The 18826-nt window shown below is 40.9% G+C and overlaps 1 protein-coding gene across 1 annotated transcript; it reads right to left on the bottom strand.

Moving 5' to 3' along the window:
* Positions 1-1281: 1281 nt before the first annotated feature.
* On the bottom strand, positions 1282-18571 carry arih2 (ariadne homolog 2 (Drosophila)). The gene is made up of 15 exons (XM_070839642.1): positions 18459-18571; positions 13948-14479; positions 11612-11679; positions 11250-11322; positions 9146-9287; positions 7972-8093; positions 7207-7316; positions 6949-7066; positions 6710-6760; positions 6366-6387; positions 5706-5857; positions 4846-4989; positions 3904-3972; positions 3547-3672; positions 1282-3198 (listed from the first exon to the last, which is right to left on the bottom strand). Exons 2-15 carry the CDS (start codon positions 14209-14211, stop codon positions 3127-3129), a joined length of 1533 nt encoding a protein of 510 aa, XP_070695743.1. The 5' UTR covers positions 14212-14479; positions 18459-18571; the 3' UTR covers positions 1282-3126.
* Positions 18572-18826: the final 255 nt, after the last annotated feature.

Here is an 18826-nt window from a genome sequence, read left to right as displayed (position 1 = left end):
TTTGGCATGAAAAACAAGCCGCTATATCACAGATCCTGCAGCATGATCTAATTAATTTGCAGCTAAAACATATTGCATATCCAAAAACTTTGCCAGTGTTTGGAAAGAGGTCGGTGGATTTTTTTTTTAAGACCAGAAATAAAAAATGTAAACACATCCTCCTTTACAGTGGCTTCAAAACCTCCTTCCACCCACAGAGGTGTTTTATAATAGGACGTGTCTGCCTGTAAACTCCTCAGGGTGCCATCCCTCTCACGCGCCATGTTGCTGCTTTAAGGTGAAAGTGGGTCACACACACACACATAAGGTCACGCAGAGCAGTGGAGCAGTTAATACCATCTTGGCACATTGTCACAGTTAACTATATTAGGCTGAGGCAGACACCCCAGAGACCTGGAAACCAAGGTGCCAATCTATTAATGTCACAGGTGGCCTGGGTTTCTGCAGCACGTCGACGCAGCTGGGACTGTTTGAATTATTCGAAATATTCAAAATATGTAGAATAACATTCAGATAACTCCTACAGTTTATGCATTAATTAATGAGTGGAACATTGAGTATTTATGTTATAGGGCTGGACAGTGTGATGGAAAACCTAATGATCACAACATGGACTACATTAAAAATAGCGCTTGGATGTAGCTTTTACCATTGTTTTTGCTCCTGAGAGTTCCATTCCAACATTTTACTGCAGTAATGACTGAAGGAGCCGAAGCATTAAAGCTGTTAACTTAACCGCTGTCGACAAAAGCAAAGCTGTATTTTTACACTTTTGTCTCCAAGTTTATTCTGCAAAAACATTAGTCTCCAAGTGGTTTTGTTGTAGAAAGATGAACTCTTTAAGTGCCACACACAAGAGATATTTAGCTACAAGAATTAAACTCTTTACTTTTCCTCCTGTAATATAAAAACACCACTCTTGCATTTTGGAAATATATAACTTTTACTTCACTCCTGAAGTAAAATTCTGTTCAATAAAAATGTCTTTTTAAAGCGTTTGATCTTGTGTTTGTCTGTGCGTGTTTTAGTGTGTGTACTTGTACTTGCTACAGAGAGGAATGGAACATAAAAGAGAGTGAGATTTTGGAACATTTTGGCCCCATTTGACTGTTTCAGGCTTGGTTTTAAGGTTAAGTTGTTAAAATTAGGTTTAGGTAAAGGTTAGAACAAGGTTTGTGTAACATAATGTATCATGTCAGCGATGGTCACAAATGTGAGTACGTGTGTGTGTGTGTGTGTGTGTGTGTGTGTGTGTGTGTAATGAACACACAAGAGACAGGGTCCGGTTTTAAAAACTCTCTCAGTAACTCTATTTCTGTATTAATGTACAACCGTTGAAAATTACAACAATTTTTTTGTGTTTTTTTCCTTTTTTTGTCTTTTTTTTTTTTAAACGATCTATCTATCAACAGCCATTTTCCAGAAGAAAAGTGAACAATGTGAGCGGGGAGAAAAGAGAAAATGAAGAGCAAAATAAAGCAAGGGGATGAATGTAAGGAAAGAGAAGAGAGCACGAGATGGGAGAAGGAGACAAATTAATGGGTAAAGTTTATTTCCTCTGCAGCGGAGTGTTTGAGTGAGAGTGTGTCAATGTGTGCCTGGTATGCGCATGCAAATGCTGTGTCAGTGTCAATGGGTGGTGCTGTAGTGTGTGTGAATGGCTGAGATTACACTTGCTGCTTCATCATCCAAACAGCGGACGTACAAATGTTAGATTTTTAAGGAGAAAGTTCGGCTCACGCTGGTTTGGATCTACATTAGCTGAACACAATCAATCAACAATATCAGTATGAGACTTTACAGAGACGAGGAGGAGACTCAGTGGTTTTACTTCAACTATAGTGACTAGAAACTGTTTGCTGGCAGTGGTGGATGTAGCAGGTCAGGGTTTTTTTGTTATAACCAGTGTTTATTATGAAACACTGGTTAGAATATCTAAAAAAAAAAAGACATCTTAATGCACAATCATCATATTCTTTAGCATTTTGTGTACATGAACATGCATCATATGTAGGAAAATTTTATATTTTGTTTTTTTAAGAGTTATATGGGACTCACCGTTCTTCCACAGTAAACACATTATACACATTACTGATCAAGAAAACAGCAGTTTTAGAATAATAATAATCTGCCATTGATAATTGTCCATTGGCAGGTCAGCTGTCCTGGTTGATAATAAAGTTTGTTCAAAACAGAGCCAGGTCAGTCACCGACAATTTTAATCTAGAGGCATCACACTGATCTCACTGATGCAGTTTCCAGGTTTTACAGTAGCTGATGTAAACAAACAGCTGCTTCCAAAGAACCATTTAGAACTACGTTGTCATCTCTGTAGAATCAATTTAACTGTAACCAATTCAATTATTTCAATCAGCCGTACGCAGATTAAGAGGTAACAGAAATCTAAATGTGTGGAAAGTCCAGAATATCAGCTTTGAATGTGTTCAGGCTGATCCAGTAAGTGCTACAGGTACAACTGCCAGCAAGAGTCATTATAGTGTAAATCCAAAACCACCAAATACAGATCCACAAACACAGTCTCCTTTACGAGAATTCATTCAGTTCTCCCCCGTCAATCTTCATCTGCTTAATAACAAAAGCTTCTCCATCCTTAACAGTTTTATTTTTCTCTCTCTAATGATTATTCCAGCATCACACAAGTAACAGCTGTGACTCACACACTCTTTTAAACAGGCAACATGTCGCCTTCAGCTGCACATGTTAGTGTCTTAATGCTTAATGTGAAATAAAAGCATTGCAGCTGTTTTCAGACAAATGGCAAGACCTCAAACTTTGACCTTTAGGATCTGATCTGAAAAGCTGCAACAAGTGTAACCGCAGTGGATGTGATGCTCTGAAGCCACAATGTGTAAAAATGAGGTGTGGATGAGAATGAGATGAGGAAGAGGGAGATACAATCGTGCCATTCTGTGACCCTGCAGCATTATGGGAGTGAAAGGAGGGAGAGACAGAAAGAAAGAAGCAAAATGAGCAAGTGTAGAGAAGCGAAAGGAGGGGTCAGTATGACTGCATCGAGGGATGGTCATGTGAGGAAGCAAAAAAGGTAGGAGGCGAGAAAAGGAAGGAGGGAAGGAGATGCTGGTGCTTTGCAGTCGCGATGGAGCCTCAGGTGTCGTGGAAATCCTTCAGCAGCGTGCGTCGCCTCTGCTCAGCAATGTGCATCTGATTCTCCAGATCCTGTAAGAAGATAAATAAAACATCAGCTATTGTCTTTAACAACACTTCCAAACAAAATACAGTGCATGTAACAACACTACGGGCCATCCACGCCACGACAGGCAACAATAAATGTATTTTGTTACAAATCGATCTAACTCAAGTGGATGTCCACACCATAACTTAAACAATAGTGACAATGGTGAACAACATCATTGGGATCACTTTCAGAGTGAGTTGATGAACAACAGAAACATTGACAGCCCATCAAAATCCATTTTCCTGAGCTGCCAACAGAGCTGGGGCCAAGATGTGTAAATGATGTTTAGCACACGTACCAAATATCATAATCTATGAAGCGGCTCTTACCCCTCTGTCACTGGCGCTGAGCTCCCCCTCGCCTCCCACCACTCCTCTCTCGTAGGTGTCGGCCCGCTCGACCTTCCACGACAGGTTTTCTATCTCTGCTTCCAGCTGGGCCTGCTGGTACTCGAACTGCAGGGAAAGATTGATGAAAAAATACAGAATAATTAGAATCACTTTCCCCTCCACTGAGAAAACCGACGATGATTAAAGACAAAATTACCATCAAAAGAGGCTGTAGGAGGGGAAGAGGTGGAGGGAGGGTGAGGAAGAAACCAGTATCACCCTTTATAGTTACTACGTTGTTTTGTAATGTTTGATATGCGGTGAAAGGACAGACTTGGAGACATGTTTGTTTCTCACCAGTTTCTTGCGCGGGCCGGACTCCATGTAATAGGCGTAAGGGTACGTATACTGCAGCGTGTAGCGACACTAGAAAAACAACAACAGACAGATACACACTCGTGATGTCGTACCAACTGAGAAAAGTTTGGAAGATGTTAAAAAGCCAGACTGTGTGATAATTTATCGATATGATCTTTATTCTACCACTTCACTGGAAAACAGCATCGACTGTATAGAAAGATTGATGACGCATCCCCACTTTCTCCCATTGTACAAAACTGAAGCCAAAACATCCTGGATATAATTGCCGCCATCATCATTTAGAGGGGCTGAAGTAATTGTGCTGATCTTCACTTTTGAAATCATCCAATCAGAAAGTGAAAGTGAAAGTGAATCAGGTAAGTCAGAAAATTTCACAATAAGAAAGCAGTGTTTTCATTCCAGTGATCAACATTTGTTGAATGAGTGCTGATGAATAACATTTAGTAACACTCTGTCATCAGTGTGAGCTGTGTGTGTTTACACTGATGTGACCTGAACAGGTCACCATCAAGCTCACTGCACTCTCTACTTTGACAGAAGTGTTTTAATTCAACGTAAACACATTTGTAAGGCATCTTATTTAAACAGTGATTTTTGTTTATTCAACATTCAACAGTTATTTGTGGGATTGTTTTTTGCTTAAATGGAATTATATTAGTCTTTCATGGGTTTATGTTTATGTACCCCTAAGACAATTTTCTACTATGTGATAGAAAAGTACCCTAACTGTATGCACAGTTTCCTGAATAACTGCCAAACAGAAATGTCTAGATTTGATATTTATTTGTAACTTGTGTACCTTTAGGTCGTTCACCTACTATTTCTACATTTACCCGTTAATTTCTCCCCTCATCACCAACTTACTACATGTGAATGTAGAACACATAGACACGCACACACAGTTCATTGTGTAAGTACCTTAGCCAGTAGCTTTGCAGCGTTATGCAGGTACTGCCAGTCGATCCAGGTTCCCAGGTTGTTCATCACTCTCTCCTGGATCTTCTCCTGGATCCTCTGGTACGTCTGAACTTCCAACTGGAGAGACTTGTTGTGATTCTCCCACTGTTGGGGAGAAAAAAAAAGAAAAACAGAAAGACATTACATATTTCTGCTGTAGATCATATTTCAGCTTACGATGAATTGGAACTTGTCTGTGTCTTAATGGCCTGTGTGCAGTGATTTTTCCTGAGAATGGCTTTTCTGGCACAAATGTCTCTAAAAGTCATTTACATAAGAGTGCTGGAGGACATCTGTTATGTGTTAAGTGTTCATAGTTTAGCAGGTTTAGACAATCCCATGCAAAGGAAGGAAGGTTTTGTGTTTGTGTGTCCAGATCGATTACATAAACACATCTTTAAACAAGTTTTTACTCTTTAAATTTAGGGGACTTTTACTAAGTATTTTTGCTCTTAATACCTTTTTATGCCTCCAGCTGAGTCCAGAGGCATCGTATTTTTGGGTAGTCTCTCCATCTGTCTGATCTTTGTGAAAGCAATAACTCAGGATGGCCTTAAGGGAATTTCTTCAAATTTGACACAAACACGTTTTTGGCAATAATTCAGGAATTTTCTGGCCATTATTCAACCACCATGACTCAGGAAGAGAAGGGGAGATTGAGAGCATATCTAACATTTAGTTGGAATTGTTGACACTAATGTTGGGTCTGGACAGACATTGATGTTGATGGAGCCAAACAATCATGAGACGGTATTTGTAGTTATTTATACAATCATACAAAAGATAAATGAGGATAAAAAAAAAAATTAAAAAAAACTCACCCTCTCAAAGTAGAAGAGGTATTTCTTGAGGGCCTCTCTGGCCTGAGCCTGCTGGCTCTGGTTGACTATGTCAGGGTTTTCTTTGTAGCGGCTGCACTCATAGTATTCACTGCCGTGAGTCTTCCAGTCACCAAGACACATCCAGCAGAAGTCTTTCAGGAGACACAAAACACATTTATGGACTGTCCACTTCATAAATGCATTACATAGTATGTACGGTGACTGATACATGTTTGCAAGTTACATGTCACTGAAAATGTCCACAGCCAGTCTAAAGCGGCTGATATCGGTTGTGATGTTTAACCACATTCTCATTGACAAACTAATGAGGAGGAAGCTGGCGACACAAAATGGTGGACAAAAAATGGAAAACACATCTGTGGCTATGAAGGTTTTCTTTTGATTTTCTTTTGGGTACTCCACTAAATTATATGCTACTTTAAGTCTGCCAGCTGTCACCATTAGCCAAAGGATACGAAAAAGAAGATAAACAAGAGATTTATTCCAACATAGTGTAGTTTTCATCCGGTAATTATAGTTGATGGGTACTTTCGGTGTGACGAATCGTGCCACTAGATGGATGCAAAGTGCCCCAGAAGAGTGTGTTCATGCTTTACTGGATCATAATGGAGGTGTGAAACTCTGAGTCAAACTGCTTACCGTGTTTGCACTTGGAGCATTGCTGAAATAAACAAAAACAGTCTGATTAGTGAGCCAGAAATGTGAACAACCAACCATGCAAGTCACACTTTGACTTTGAATGAATCTGAGCAAATCGGCAGCTGAATGTTTTAAAGCAAAACCGTTCATTCAGTGATGATTTAACACAACAGCAGCTTAGAACCAATATGATAAAAGATGCACATAGCGGTTAACCTATCTGTCCAGGAGTGACTTAACCAAGTGTCAAAATATTAGAGGCGAGGACTTCAGCTCTCAGAATCTGAATATATTTTTAGAACTTCCTGTTTTCTGGGAAAGAGTCATTTTCAGCTCTGACTCACCATGTGATTGCAGCCACCGTTCTTCTCAATGCAGATATTGCACTTAGGACACTAGAAGACAATTAGTTATTAGGTTAAATGACAGGTTACAACATTGTAGTGAGAGATAATAAGTAACACGTAATGTTGTGAGATTATCTGTGGGCGTGTGAATGTGCAAAACTACGGTATGCATGTAAGTATGTATGTAACCACAGTAAAGGCATGACTGCATGTGTACATGCATAGCTCCATCATACATCTTTAGTGTGTGCGCTGATGTAGTTAGCCGTCTCCGAGTCATCTGCACATTTGGTCAGCCATTTCCGGATTGTTGCGCAGTCTGTGGGGGCGTGGTACATCTGACGGCATTTAAAACTGTGACAGAAAAATGAGAGACTCGCATTAGTACCATTTATAAGGACATAACACGCAGCTTCTTTTATTACAACACATTTTTATACTGAAATGCTTTGACAATTGACAACTAAATGTTTGAGAGTGCTTGTATATCCTACCAAAAGACTTCACTGCAGCGGTTACACTGCACCCTGCGTGCCCGGGGCTCCTGCACCTTGATGACAATTGGACAGTCTGCGCCCGGACACAGCTGCAACTGGAAGTGACTCTGCGGAACGGAGACAAAAATTAAGTAACATATAGGTTGTCAAGACTGATCGCTGTCCATCCTCGGCTCAAACCACTGGAAAGTTTTAAGTTCCCTGGTATCAACTCTAGCAGCGAGGTCCATTTTTAATGGGTCGGTTCACCCCAAAGGGCAGACTGATGAAAAGTTGACATTGTGTGCTGTGAATTATCTGGACTAATGGGGACACAGAGGTGGTGTTTTTCTTTTAATGTAATCTTTCCAATATTGTGAGCGCCACAGACAATTTCCATTCACCTCAACTGTAGGCAGAAATCTCAGGCACAGCTATCTCAAAATAAAACAATGGGTGAATAAAACCGTGTTTCTTTGTAATTTGGGTGAATGTTCCTTTAAGAAGAGTGTAATCTGAGATGTATATAATATATTTAGATGGAAACCCAGCTGGTCAGACAGACAGTGACGAGTGAGGACTCAGATTTAATGCTGTGTGAGGGAGATTCAAAGACTCACTTATTTCAACAATCACAGAAGGGCTTACAGAGTTTTTCCTCTCCTTCTCACTCCCTTTCCACATGCCTCTGACATCTCATTTACTATATGCACAGACGTTGATGCCGCATCTGAGCAAACAGATTCAGCGCGCACACACACACACACACACAGACAAACACACCTCGACGTAGTCTCTGAAGAGGTAGCGTCTGTATTTGTCCTTCAGCTCCTCTCCTGGCAGCAGTGGCAGGACAAAGTCTTCTGGCATCTGCAGGGAACAGTCCTGAGCCATACACGAGATACCTAAACACAGAGAAAACTGTTACAAACAGCCCTGAATCATTGGCAGGGCACAGTGAGAGAAACAGCATATATTCAAACTTTGCCCTACAACAGCTGTTTGTGTGCTTCTTGGCAAAAGCACCAATAAACTCCCGTCATTTTAACTTATTCTGTGACTGAAAAAGCTTCTCTGTCTGCTAGTCGTGTTTGGTTCATGTGGGCTGGTTTTCTAGTCTTACAGTGACCCAGAAACTGGTTTGGGGTCGTCTGTCATAAACGCGCCCTTCGTACAGCTGATAGAGGAACGCTTATCAGGCTCAGAAGGACTCAGTTATGTAGACTGACTGTATCAGAGAGACTGTTAGAAAGTAGCACAGGGACACAACTGCATACAACACACACAAAAACAAAAGTACTTGTGCTCCCACACACTCGCAACTGAAGGACTGGTAGTCTGGTAAACTGTATGCACTTTACCACACACGCACAGCATACTGTACAAAAACTTAGAACTGATCCGTGTACACACCCACACACCCATCTGCTCTCCTGCTGACACAAGCACACTTTCTCTCTCAGATACACACAAACACACTAATAACTGTTAAGTAGGAGCTTGCCTGCCTGGTAAATTTTATACCAGATGGCAGTCATCAAAACCTCATGTTACACCTCTCTCTTTAAAGTCACAAGTCACTCTTGGATTTTACACAAACAAAACACGTAAAAAAAATATGGACCTGTGAATAAACATCTAGCCAGCATCTGTGTGGTGCTTTCTGTCACTATAAATGGTGTCATTAAGTGGTTGATGTAGTTTCGATTTCAAATTCAATACCATTCTGCAGACCATGCTGGTCTGGCAAGAAAACAAAAATAAATCAAAAGGATCAGAGGCTACTAGAGGAACTATGAGATCCTGAGCAGACAAACACATACACACACACACACATACACAAAAACAAGGACAGACATACAGATACACGAACAGACACTTGGGAGCTCACATCAAACAAAGTGTGACTCACCCACTCTAATACCAGCTTTGATGACTACACAGACGCACTACTCACCCACTCCCATGCCATCTTTGACCAGGACAGTGCAGTGCTGCTCCCAGCATGCTTTGCAGAAGGAGTGCTGACAGGGCAGCGCCAGCAGGGAGTCTCTCCGTACGACCTGTAGGCACACACCACAATGGAGGGACTGAGGGGCCTGAAACACAAAAACACACAATCATGAACACGGCATCAAACACAAACTGCAGTGGAGAGCCAGCGAGGAGCTCGGCATACGTACAAAACTTGATATGCTTGTTACACGTAAAATGCAACAACAGAATCCGATCAAAATCTAAATGACAACTGTAACACTGGTATTTTGGAAAAATAAATGTCAGATAAAATTAGGGAGAAAAAATAAATTCACAAGATAAAGCCACTGATTTTTTAGAACAGGTCAGGCGTGTGATCTGAATTTCAATGCAAGCATTTACCTAAGTATATTTATTATCGTATCACTTCCCAGGTATAAATTAGTGCTACAAATGATTAGTCCAGCAACAGATTTTTTAAAATACAACCCCTGGCAAAAATTATGGAATCACCAGTCTCTGAGGATGTTCATTCAGTTGTTTAATTTTGTAGAAAAAAAGCAGATCACAGACATGACACAAAACTAAAGTCATTTCAAATGGCAACTTTCTGGCTTTAAGAAACACTAAAAGAAATCAAGAAAAAAAGATGTGGTAGTCAGTAACAGTTACTTTTTTAGACCAAGCAGAAGGAAAAAATTATGGAATCACTCAGTTCTGAGGAAAAAATTATGGAATCACCCTGTAAATTTCCATTCCCAAAACTAACACCTGCATCAGATTAGATCTGCTCATTAGTCTGCAGTTGATCACACCTTGGAGAGCTGTTGCACCAAGTGGACTGACATGAATCATGGTTCCAACACAAGAGATGTCAATTGAAACAAAGGAGAGGATTATCAAACTTCTTAAAGAAGGTAAATCATCACGAAATGTTGCAAAAGATGTTGGTTGTTCACAGTCAGCTGTGTCTAAAATCTGCACCAAGTACAAACAACAAGGGAAGGTTGTTAAAGGCAAGCATACTGGTAGACCAAGGAAGACATCAAAGCGTCAAGACAGAAAACTCAAAGCAATATGTCTTGAAAACAGAAAATGCACAGCAAAACAAATGAGGAACAAATGGGAGGAAACTGGAGTCAACGTCTGTGACCGAACTGTAAGAAACCGCCTAAAGGAAATGGGATTTACATACAGGAAAGCTAAACGAAAGCCATCATTAACACCTAAACAGAAAAAACCAAGGTTACAATGGGCTAAGGAAAAGCAATCGTAGACTGTGGATGACTGGATGAAAGTCATATTCAGTGATGAATCGCAAATCTGCACTGGGCAAGGTGATGATGCTGGAACTTTTGTTTGGTGCCGTTCCAACGAGATTTATGAAGACGACTGCCTGAAGAAAACATGCAAATTTCCACAGTCATTGATGATATGGGGCTGCATGTCAGGTAAAGGCACTGGGGAGATGGCTGTCATTACATCTTCAATAAATGCACAAGTTTACGTTGACATTTTGGACACTTTTCTTATCCCATCCATTGAAAGGGCGTTTGGGGATGATGAAATCATTTTTCAGGATGATAATGCATCTTGCCATAGAGCAAAAACTGTGAAAACATTCCTTGAAGAAAGACACATAAGGTCAATGTCATGGCCTGCAAATAGTCCAGATCTCAATCCAATTGAAAATCTGTGGTGGAAGTTGAAGAAAATGGTCCATGACAAGGCTCCAACCTGCAAAGCTGATCTGGCAAAAGCAATCAGAGAAAGTTGGAGCCAGATTGATGAAGAGTACTGTTTGTCACTCATTAAGTCCATGCCTCTGAGACGGCGAGCTGTTCTCAAAGCCAGAGGTGGTGCAACAAAGTACTAGTGGTGTGTTGAAGTGTTCTTTTGTTGTTGGTTTTTTTTTCATGATTCCATAATTTTTTCCTCAGAATTGAGTGATTCCATATTTTTTTCCTTCTGCTATTTCTCAGCTTGGCCACAAGATTTGAGTGATATGAAAATCCTGAATAACAGCATGTATACAATTCTGTACTAAAGTCAATGCGTAAGCCTTTCTTTATCACGTTACTCACAGTGACTGATCTGCAGGTGCTGCTTGGTTGAACCAGAGCATCCGACAACAGCAGAGACGAGTTGGACTTGTATCTGCAGGGAACGTGGACAGAGGCAAAGGTCACATGAGGATGGGAGACAGAAAGACTGTAGTGCAGAAGAATGACAGGCAGTGACAAAGAACTTGAGAATATAAGGACGGACTGCACAGGGATATCAGAGACGGAATGATAATAGGGTAAAAGATAGCGAAGGAGGAAGTTCAAGAGAACAATAAGAGAGAGAGAGACTAGAGAATCTTGAGAATAAAAATGACGCAGAAAAAGGGGGGAAGGGAGGGTGAACTTAAGAAGCGGGGTGATAATGAAAAGAAGAGACATACCTGTCCAGTATTTGTGCAACCTGCCAGTGAAAATGTGCCAGGATCAGTTTTGCTACCGCTGGTAAAACCTGAGAGAGAAACAGAGTGGAGAGAAAATCTGCTGAAATATTGCTTCAGTGACACGAGTGACTTGTATCATGAGTAATGACACGCAGCACTCCACTCCCCAGTTTTCCTGTTTTTACTATAACGGATAATAAGCTGACTCTACCGCTCATGAGGAGGAAATACTCCATAATCCTGACCCTGCTGTAAAAACTGGTACATACAAGACGCTGTTTAAAACCAAAAGTCTACACGGACTCTGGTAACACCAGACTAGACTTTTTTTTTTTTTTTTAACCAGACTAGAAAACTGAAATTTAGTTCAGTGACAGATTTCCCTGCTCATGACTTATCCATTCTCTCAGCTGTTACTGTACAGTGAATATTAGATGAGACGATATCTAGGTTTACTCTAGCGCATCATGTTGCACTACTGGCCAGACGTCCATGACTCATGTTAGTACTTGAGGTTAGAAAAGGCTGAAAGTTAATGATTCAAATCCAGTAAAATGACTGAGTGGTGCTCCCTTATTTCACCCACCACATTGGCATCAACACACAACTGCTCATCTGGGAGCTGGTAACAGATGACTGTGGTTGTGCTGCGCAGGTCCCAGGAGTGATTATGTTTAAATGAGAGTGTGAAGTAAGGCGTTACTGCTAAACAGCATGCAGACTCAGCAAAGTTACCCCAGATAAATAACAGAAAAACTGCTCATTATTAGGCACAAAGAGCAGTATTCAAGATGATTCAACTCAAGATGACAGTTAGTCAGCCTCCCTCGATCCCACTGTAAGACTGCATTTATATCAATGTGTGGACTCAGAACAATATAAACTCAGACTGAGATCACAATGAGTTTAGTGTGAGAGTATAACTCACTGTAAATATTTCAGACTAATTTAAATACAACCACAACTAACATCAACCAACAAAGTGCACACAAATTTTCGTATACATCAGCTAAACTAACAGCAACATTTTGGAACAAAATGCATTATGGATAAAAAAACATAACGGAAAGGTCTTCCAAGATAAATAATAGCAACAACAAATGTTCAAACTTTCTCCAATCATACAAAAAGACTGTGTTTACTTGTACAACAATGGGGAATTGTGGGTTGGATTGTGTTTGTAAACCTCTGACTTTCATAATATTTTGTATTCTTTTAATATGTGTTATTTTCTTACTATTTTAGTATTCTACTTATCAAGGGATCACTGGCAGAAAATAGCAATTTGCTAAAACCTGGCACTGTACATCTCTCCTTGTTTTAAATAAATGTAATGTTCTTTGTACATTGTCTCTGTTCAAATGAAGAAATTCAAATTCAGTTCAGGTAGTGACTATCGGGACTCTCTGTATCTACATGTGGTCTTGTGTTCATTTCGAAACTAACCAAACAACTGGAACACTGTACCACATATCTATTTGGTGCTTAGACTATTGAGAACCTTAAATTGACCCACTCCCTCCCCCATAGCAATGTCTCAAAAAAGACCTACATGTTTTGGACTACATCAACCATGGACTAAATTTGCAAACGTGATTTTTCCTCTTGTTTTGTCCTTGCAAGTCCAAGGAAAAAGCAATTCCCTACTAAAGCAGGACTTGCTTTTCAGGAACACACAAGAATCAGAATAGGTCAAAATTGTCATTCTACTGTGGACAAAGCATAAGCTTTCCCACAACAATTGCAAATGCCATCACAAACACACACTTGGGTACAATATAGCAGAGGTGTTATGAAGCCAACTTTCTGCTGCCTTCATTTTTTATGTGATCACTTATTTGCAGGACCTTGCAAGCATGAAAGAGGGATTTGACTAACAGTCTCTGCAGGAATTATTATCTTATTAGCATTTCTAAGCTGTAATTAAATCACTATTTTATATTCCTGCAATCCTCTTATGACAGAAGCAGAAAAAAATATGTCAGTGAGAACAACTAAAATGTGTGCTCAGCTTAACACGGCACTGCTAATCATGCAGAGGAGGAGGTGACAGAACATGGATTTAACCTGCTGAGACCAGGCAGGGAAATTCCATCTGTGTGAATTTTATTACTGGTTTGTCCAATACAGAGGAAAAACCAGTCTGAAATTATTTTGCTTTGAACTGCTTCCATCATGGGGATGTATAGTGTACGGCGGCCTATAAGGCCTAAAAGCATGGTGGCTCTCAAAGGTTATTTCAGATCCTGCTTATGCAAACACTACATTGGGAATATTTTATTTGACTCTCAGGGTTATGACAGCATCACACAACCCAGCTACAGGTACAAGCTCACCTTCAGTGCAGCAGCCACAGTGTTAACCTCCTCCGTCAGCACCCTCTGACTCTCTTTGTAAGTCAGACAGGTGAACTGGTATTCCTCTGGGTCGAAGGAGTCAGCGCCCTGTTGCTCCACGTCGCTGGCCACGCCTTCATAGTAGCCTATGATGTCGCCCTGATCCTCCTCATCTCCTGCATCGTCGTCATCATCTTCTTCAGAGTTCACCCCGAAGTCTTCCTCGTTGCTGTCCGACGCCTGGCTGTTCATGTCCACAGACATCAGTCGACTGAGTCAATCACCCGGACAAGTAGACGGCCCGCCTACCTGTCGGATCCCAGTGGTCAGATTGGTTGAAATGGCTCGAAGGAAGCTCCACCTCCCCTCCTTGTCTCTCCGGTGCCCCTTTCCACCTGTTTGTGTCAGCGTTCAGAGACACCCTGCCTTCCTGTCTGTCTGAGGCGCTTATACAGCGCACTCAGCAGCAACGGAAGAAGCAGAAGAAGTCACACTCCCCGTCGCTCATTTGGAAAACTGGTTACAGTGTGATCTGAGGAGAGAAAAAAAAGACTGAAGAGGAGGAAAGGGTGGAGGGAAGTGAGGGGAAGCAGGAGAGAAAACATGGCAAAGAAGTAAGAGAGTTACAGGGGACAAATAGGTGAAGCAGAGGAAGAGAAATAAGTGAAGTAAGAAAGGAAAAAAGTGGGGGGGGGGAGGAAAAAAATCTTTATTAAATTATTCTTAATTTTATGAATTACATGTAATTTCTAAATAAAAGATATGACTCTAAATAAGTAAAGTAACAGTAGGCCTGTGGGATCAGATTGCATGTCTTATTGAGGCTGATAAAAAATGGTTTTCTCACAGTTTGCCTGTATTGTCTGTAAATTTGTAAAGGGTGACATTGCAACCAAATGTCTTGTCACACAATAGTTAAGCTTATGGACAAAATGTTCTTACTTTTTTAAGATTAACTGTTAAATGCATTTTAACTTTTTGGCTTCACTTTAGTTCCAGTTGATTACTGGTGAGGAAAAGCTCTCAAAAGAGGGACTTGACCAAGACAACAGTAGCACACGTAGCTGCATACACAATAAATCAATAAAACACATCAGAAAATGTAGATGGGTCTTTGGCTGGCAAGGTGACGACGTATTTTAACAGCAGTGCTGCAGAATTTCACTGATATTGACAACGTAATGAATCCTTGCCTGTTCTCAGCTGATTAACCAAATGTTGTATAATAGTGAAGGATTTTTCCAAATAATCATTCAGTCTTACAACGTGGGCTGACAGGAAACCCGGCCATCTGCACTATCACTACTGGGGAGGTTACCGGAATCTGCTACAGGCAAGAATACTTTCTACAGACATGGACACACACACACACACAATATCTGAATATCTGTCATTACAACATATATTTATTTACTATTGCTTATTTTCAACTGTTGTGTTCTTTATTCTTTCTTTTTTTCCTATTACTTGTTGCTGCTGTAACATGTTGAATTTCCCCCTATGGGGGATCAATAAAGAAAAGTCTAAAAAGTCTAAGAAAACTGTGTCGTATTTAGTGCCTACTAACTACAGGGTTCCTGAAGCTTTTTAAGAGTAAAATTCAAGCATTTTTCAAGCACTATCAAGGTAACTAAACCAATAATGTCCAGGCTGTCAAAGCCTTTATCATCACATCTAAATTGCTACTATAAATGCAATCACAAAAAAAGTGCAAGAAAAGCATGAAAAAAGTAAAGTTTACAGAATCCCTTTAAACCCACAGCCATCCCTGTAAATTGTCACAACAATCAAATATATATTAAAAGAGTTTTGGTTTACATGAGTGATTGTATAGACGAAAAACCAAAATCAAGCATTTCTCGTGTGAGTGTATTTGAATTTAAGCATATTACTGACTACATATAAGGGGCTTTTCCAACGAACCGTGTTAACTACTGACAGATTTTCTCCAGGATAACTCCATGATCCTCTTTAAAGTTTAAATTCTGACGTTTTTCCCCGAAGTCTGGGCCCAGCCACTCGTCGAAACTCGACATAGTGAACAGAGTAGGACTCATCTGTTGTTTCTCACACTACATTTTCTTATCATCTTACATTATTAGTCTATTAAACAAACATTTCTAGGTAATTACCAATGTTGACTGCCTGAGAATAAAGCAGACAACATGCACCTCCACTGGGCACATTTCCAAAACAGCTTTATTCTCCCCAAATAGTCCATATCTACTGATGACGACTCATTGGTGGACTCAGAAAACACAGACCCGTGTGGAGGAAGATAAAATGCTTCTTGTTCTTCCCAAAGTTGATGTGTCTTTTCAGAAGAAAAACTAGATCAACTGTGAAATGTATTCTGTTGGAATTTTTGCAGTAGCTATCAAAAAATCTATCATATCACTCAATTTTTGTCACCAATTCTAAACTTGACTTTTCATAGACAAAATGTCTGTGCATACTGTATTCTGCAGCAGGGCTACACAAATCACCAGTCAGTTCCTGCTAAACGTTTGCCGGTCGCTGTTTCATCTGCTTTTTTCTACTTGGTATTTGACCTTTCATTAAAGCTTATGTCAAATGCCTTAAACCAAGCTGGGATGTACTGCTAACAGCGGAAGCAGCCCCTGAAGATGGTTTATTTACTAGACAGTGTGGCCCTTTGACAAACTAAATTTTCTCTGTTGGATAGAAGACAAACTAGCTGTGATCTCAGGGTCACGGGCTATGACTGAATTCGGTCTAAGGTTTGTCGCTCCTCCTTAGTCTGCACTGACGATCAGATCACAGCTATATCTGTCCTACTCACCATTTTAAAGGCTGCTTTTGTGTACTATTAAGAATTAAAAATCACCCTCTCTACATTATCTTTTTTGTCTGGTTGCATCTCTATCCACAGCCCCACTTCTGTTTCCGTCTGTATTTTTCAACCGTGCTACCCTGTAGCACACTGGCTGGACACAAGGTGTGGATCAAGACTTACTGTCACAGTTCAGAGGATTAGATGAAGATGCTTTAGCATTGGGAATGTGGCATTGCTTGAGGAAAACTGGTGGCAAACCAGGTACTAACACTGAACACAACTTGTAGGACAAAGCTTGTCTCAGATGGAATTTAAAACACTCAACAGCAAACAGTGATGCATGACTATAGTAGCTGGCAAACACGTCTTGACATGACTTTTGACCACAGATGTAATCATATTGGGTTTTTTGAAATAATATTTTTATTATACTTTTGGAATACACATGCAAGTCTAAATTACCCAGTCATTTGTCCCAAGATGACTTCCAAAATACTTTAGGATAACAGTTAAAAATGACCACAGTTCTGAAGATCAACGCTGTAACTTGACATTGGATTTTATCTGTTTTATACAGAGGATAACCTAGAACAGACTGTGTGATATTCATTGCCTCGTTTTGCTCTGACATTACCCAGCCCTTTGGCTGAGGAATCAAATTCTTTTGCATGTAAAAACTGCACTGCAGAAGGTCAGTTCCTGAGCTTTGCTGTGCAGCACCACTGTCATGCCAAATAGTATTTCTTTGTTAGAATGGGGTTCCCCTTCCACACACAGTATTAGCACTGTCCATATTTTGGTTTTTTTATGCGGTGGATGAGATGAGTAGCTTGTGTTTTCTCCTGCCAAAACACGTCTCCTGACTAGGTGTCATGGGTTAAGGAAACTTTGAACGGGAAAGATAGCATTACTCTGAAGATGACACAAACTTTGACACCACAGAGGCACTAAGATGGCATATCTCCACATGTGATTTGTATCAATTATGATCAATTGACACGGGATCAAAGCCATTTTGGCTTCAGATGTGACTTCGCAAATATCCACCTGGATAGAAAATAAGGTTAGCCGGGAAAGCCTGCCAGCCGGTGCCGGTGCCAGCCCGGCCACAGACGAATAAACGCATTCCGCCCGGTCCAGGCTAAAAATAGGCAGCAAACTGGGTGACACACATCTAGCTAGGCTAATGTATCACAGCGACTCAGCACGGTTGATAACACGTCTTGGGGGATGGGAAGTGAGAGATTAGCCAGCGTTAAAAGCGGCCTGGTTGTTGTTGGGCATTGGTTTTTCGGTTCAATTTGAAAGAAACTCAACTATAGACGGCCGTGGAGTCAAATCCACACAACGGCTGGCTAACTTACCGCTAGCCGGATTAGCTTCCTTGCTAGCGTGCTGGCAGTTATATTCAGCAGCGGAGTAACGGCATGCCAAACCCACGGGTTTCACCTGTTAAATTGTTGGGCACTTTCACAACACGCTTGCAAAAGTTTTCAAAGACAACTTCATTAAGTCATTTACGAAAGAATTCGCGAGGTGAGAGCTAGCCAGGTTATCCACCCCCTCAACGATCCCTCCCGCTGTGCCCCCTTCTCTCGGCCACTCTAGCCCGGGGATTGAGATGTAAACAAGGCCCTCTGAAGCACCGGAGTAAACATGCACATTTAAACAACCGCTACGCTCATCTCCACTGGTTGAAATCGGTGGTCTTTACCTCTCAGATTGGCGTCAGCTCTGCCCGCGTTGACAGCCAGAAGTGGTTTTTGTGTGGGGGGGGGAAACCCAAAGAGCGATTTACACTGAGTTCGCCTGGATGGGAGGCGGAAGATGGACGGTGACAGAGTTACTTATCTATGACGTCACTTCCGCCCTTCTCTCTCCATCTCTCTCTTTCTCTCTCTTTCTGTTGGGGGGGTGGGGTGCAGCACTTCCACTTTATGCATTAGCGCTGCTCATTAATACTTCAGTAGTGTTATAAGATCAGTAGCATCATCTTTTTACCCTTTACTAAAGTACATCAGGTCTTACAGGGTTCATTGGACATTGCACCTTACAACAACCAGGAGATGTTTAGTTTAGTTT

This window comes from Pempheris klunzingeri, chromosome 11, assembly GCF_042242105.1.
Source record: "Pempheris klunzingeri isolate RE-2024b chromosome 11, fPemKlu1.hap1, whole genome shotgun sequence".
NCBI lineage: Eukaryota > Metazoa > Chordata > Actinopteri > Acropomatiformes > Pempheridae > Pempheris > Pempheris klunzingeri.
This window is presented reverse-complemented; position numbering and strand designations above follow the sequence as displayed.